Below are 4,547 nucleotides of genomic sequence, written 5' to 3'. Positions count from 1 at the left end.
TTACATTTTAAAGCATACTTTGTAGATTTACCAGTCCTAGAATGTTTAGACCCCCCCCCCCCCCTCACCAATGGAACAGTTGACTGGTTAGTTACCCCCACCCCTTCTCACCAATGGAACACTCGACGCATGTAGACTGGGCCTCGGGGGTTAGTTGAGTTCAGGCATTTAGAGTGAATAGACATTGTTCATCTACGCCTATGTGTATGCATGATTATTTCCTAGCATCAGAGGTATAAAGGCCAGGTTAGCATACTTTACTGTTACACCAGGGCTTTAGCCAGCTCGAAATTTTTTTCTGTCAGCCAATTACAATCGTCGCGAAAACCGCAAAAATTAATTGGAAGGACTGAACTGAGACCTTGAAAAACGGGTTTTAATGAGATTATCGTATGCAAAAGGCCGCCGACACACATTATCAACAATCATAACAATAACAAAACAAACAGTGTGTGGCTTTTACGGCCGTGGACGGCGTCCCCAAGCCGTCTGTAGCTTCCACCAAGGATTTTTGTCAAGGTTGACGGATTGGTTTTAAAATTTTTCTGTCAGACGCAGCAAATTTCCGTCAATTGACGGAAAAACGGACGCTGGCTAGACCCCTGTGTTACACTATCCATGATGGAAAGTTTTTTTTTTTTTTATTGACAAATTGAGTCTTCAGTACATCCATACTAACATGAGACCTCTAACACAAGTGCACACTCAAGCCGTGTCCCTTTTTCTACAGACAATACGGCCCAGCTCTACAGGATCTCCTGGAGGCCTGCAAGCTGGCTCCCGACAACAAAGAGATCAGGCGGCTCCTCATCAGGGTTAAGGAAGAGTGCAAGCAGCAGACCAAGGAAGATCGGGAGGGCTCGGAGACTCAGGTTCAGGACAGGCCGGATGTCGTCACCTCCACTAGCAAGGACAGACCCCCCCCTCAGGAAACTAACTTATGACTAGACGTGCACGTTTATGTGTAGTCCTTTCATCTGTGTTGCCAACATCAGTACAGCATTGTACAGGGATGCCTAAGGCCACACCAATTTAATTTCTTGGTTCACGGATTTTTTCATAAAAAATATGGAGCGAGAGGGCGAAATGAAAATAAAAATAAAAATTGTAAAATGGTTGGGGTAAAGGTAACGGCTAATCCAAAACATAAAGAAAAAAAGTTTTCAGCTTGAAAAAAGTACAAAAACACTATTTTTGTACAGTAACAGCACCTGTACCCACACTTTAAGGAGCTTATAATATAAAAGCCAATTTGCTACACCGGAAAGTTGGTGAATGGTTTCAGTAATGGTGAAAATTTGCTGAGTGGTAATTTTTATTTTTATTTTTTTTTTCCAAAAAATAGGAGCGAGCGAATCCGTGAACCAAGAAATTAAATCGGTGTGGCCTAAGTAGTCATATGAATCTTTAGGGGCTTATACAAGTTTTTCAATATGCATCTACATGTATACAAATTTTATTCAAGAAATGCAATCCACTACAGTAACTAGAAAACATACAAATTGCAGAATTCATACTGTCCATGCTCTACCAAGAAACAAATTTTACAGAATTCATTCACTACCCAGAAACATACAAATTTTAGAGAATACATAATATCGTTACTACTAGTAAGTGTCATATGTATTCAGAAAGACTGGTATGATTTCCGTAAAATTGTGTGTTTGTTAGTCGTGGATAGTATGAATTCTGTAAACTGTGTATGAATACTTGAACCCCCAGTTGAAGTAATTGTTTTAGATTTGGTGAAGATATACGGAAACAAATCTATGAGACAGTGTTCATTTACAGAATTGGAGAGGGAACATGTTTTGTCACTTTTACATTTCTGTCATTTATTTTTTTTATGTTTCATCATGTAAAAAATGGTTTCTAATGCTTTCCTGATATTATGATTTGAAGAGTCCTTGATAAGTTAGTTTTTTACTACCAGAAACAGGATGTAGATGTCTTGTCTCTTTTGAAAGGTTCTACTGTCATTCAGAATTCTTTATCTCAGTGCCAATGTTAAACTTATGCTACAGGGATTTCGCTCAAGCTGTTCAAATATGGACCTCTATCTGAAGAAGGGAATATAAGTACGACATGTAGTTATCTCCTTTCAGGTTTTAGAAAAAAATCTCCAAAACTAGAATTTGACTGTCAGCACTCCTGCAATAGTCACCGTTTGACTATTAGTTACTGGGAACTTGCCACTGCAAATAGTTACACAACAAAGTATGTATCCATAGGTCACTTATTTACAAAGGTGTCTTGTATATGCTTTGATACCGTGATATAGCAACAAAGCAAATGCCAACGTGGCAAAGTTACATAAGGAAACATAGCTTGTAACATAGAGAGAGCAAATTTTCACTTAAATTGTTTTCAAATAGGAACGTATTTTGACTAATAATCAGGCCAATGAAATTTTCATTTTAGTAATGATCAGTGCAAAGACTATACATTTATGCGGGAACAGCTTGTCATGTGTATATAACTTGATGACGCTGCTGATTCGCTACTGTGTATACTGTCACAACTATACAGAAATGTGCTATACTGACAGTCACACTGGACACAGTTAAAATAACCATTAGGCTTGCCCCCTGTGGTGTCGCCAAAAATTTGCACATGTATTACTTTGAGATGAGCTCCTCTAATTATCTAAATGACTGAAATGGCTGAAGCTGATTTGGATGGTGCAAAAACAGGGTTTGATCCATTTTAGACTGTACATGTCTACTTCAAAAACGCTAACACTGGCACTTTTATTCATAGAGCTGAATTGAGTACAGGTATAGCTGTTATAATTATAGGAATTCTTCCTGTGAACAATGCTACATATATTTGCCTTCTGTGAAGGTTTACAAATAATGACACCTGTATTCAAGCAGACAACCATTAATGTTAAAGGATATCCTCAACCACTGTTACACTTTGGGGAGAAAAATTATACAAGTTTACTCACAATGCCAACAGAAATGATATGTCACTATTAACACTATCTGTGAAGGATTGTACAATTCAGCTCTAAACCATACTTAGCCATCTGTAACAATTAATTCCCTTCCGTTGTAGCAAGTATAAAGAATGTAGAATCCTGTGTTATAGTTATTGCCACTTAATGTCTTTTTACAGTGTATTTTGCATTACCTTGTCGCTTATCCATTGAAGATGTCATTTTTCTCTAGCCTGGTATCCAACCTATTATAGCAGCCATGTCTCTTATTCCACTCACAAATAGGACTAAGAGACTGGGCCGGTATAATAAACTGGATACCAGGCTAGGTTTTCTGTGCCATTCCGTGGTCTCAACAAACCCTTCTCCCTCCTTTACATATTGCTACATGTTCATTACAATCATGAATGCCAAATGTCTGATTTTAAATTACTCAAGAATTCTTATACTGAATGTAACATGTCTTTTTTTTTCCAGTAGAATCATTGTGCCAGCTACAAAACCACATGCGGTAATATAGCACAATTTCAGTAACAACCACTCACATGCCTAATTAATAACAAGTACGTATAAGTAGTAAGGACTGTCACTATATAGAAAAGATTATTGTTGCTTATAGTATATGCAAACAACATGGTTATAACACAAATAGATAGGTCTCAACTAACTTATGCACTGTCCTGCTAACTGCAATGTATATTTGTACATTCTCTCATGCTGTTAGCCATTGTATGATATATAATATTATTTATTACAGACTGATAATAATGTTCCTCTGAAAGCCAACACTTTCTCTTGAACCCATGGAACTTGTAAATTCATTGTCCGACTTGACAACAGTACTGAATAATCAAGGAACGTTACAGCGTGGTTTTCAGACATACATTAAGGCGAATGTTTCTGAAGTAGAGAAATGTACAGGTCCGGTGTTGTGTAAAGTAAAGTGATGATCTTGATAGGAGCTTTCATAATGTAGGCGTTGCATTAACTGAACAGCAAATCCATGTAATTATCATGTGTGGAAAATGCTTTTACTGCATTTTGCATTGCCAAAATAAATGTGGACAGTCCAGAAAGTACATTGTTGTTCTTATTTCATTGAGTTATAGTTCAGTTGTAAACATAAGTCAGCAAATTTTCTTAAGTTACTCATTTGTAAAGCTAGTATAGTATCTTGACAATAGGGAGCACAGCTCCAAGCAGATTCTACAATGGCATAAGATAGTACCAAACTGGCCAAGTAGTGTATTCAGACAAGAGGTGTACATTTGCCATGTAGCGAAACACACTCCTTAGCCGGCTTCACTCCATGCCAGCTTTTGATACTATCTTATGCTACCGTAGGATCTGCTTGGAGATTACACATTGCAAATTGAGTAGCAACAAACATTGATACTGCTATGTTACACCTAGTGGGAACGCAAAGATCAGTGGTACAACTGTATGCGGTAAGCCAGGTAGTAAGAGATGCGGAAACAGTGCCACCTAGCGGTTCGAGCCGACAATGCAAGTTGACAGGTCAGTTATCAATTCTTAAGTTTGTATGAAAAAAGACTTACAATGTATGCTCGTTTTAATTATTCCCTTTCCTTCTGCAACTTTCCTT

General features: G+C 37.7%; 1 protein-coding gene across 5 annotated transcripts in view; it reads left to right on the top strand.

Annotated features, from left to right (window-relative positions):
• LOC118403719 (protein TANC2-like) overlaps nucleotides 1-4,020 on the top strand; it is a 136,200-nt gene extending 132,180 nt beyond the window's left edge. For all 5 annotated transcript variants that reach the window (XM_035802499.1, XM_035802497.1, XM_035802496.1 and 2 more), the window contains 2 exons: nucleotides 731-1,021; nucleotides 1,393-4,020. In XM_035802499.1, the coding sequence (XP_035658392.1) occupies nucleotides 731-944 (214 nt within the window). In that variant the 3' untranslated portion in view covers nucleotides 945-1,021; nucleotides 1,393-4,020. The remainder of the gene's footprint in view (nucleotides 1-730; nucleotides 1,022-1,392) is intronic.
• Nucleotides 4,021-4,547: the final 527 nt, after the last annotated feature.

The sequence above is a fragment of the Branchiostoma floridae genome, chromosome 16 (genome assembly GCF_000003815.2).
Source record: "Branchiostoma floridae strain S238N-H82 chromosome 16, Bfl_VNyyK, whole genome shotgun sequence".
Lineage (NCBI taxonomy): Eukaryota > Metazoa > Chordata > Leptocardii > Amphioxiformes > Branchiostomatidae > Branchiostoma > Branchiostoma floridae.
Note: the sequence above shows the minus strand (reverse complement) of the source record. Positions and strands in the feature narration are given on the sequence as shown.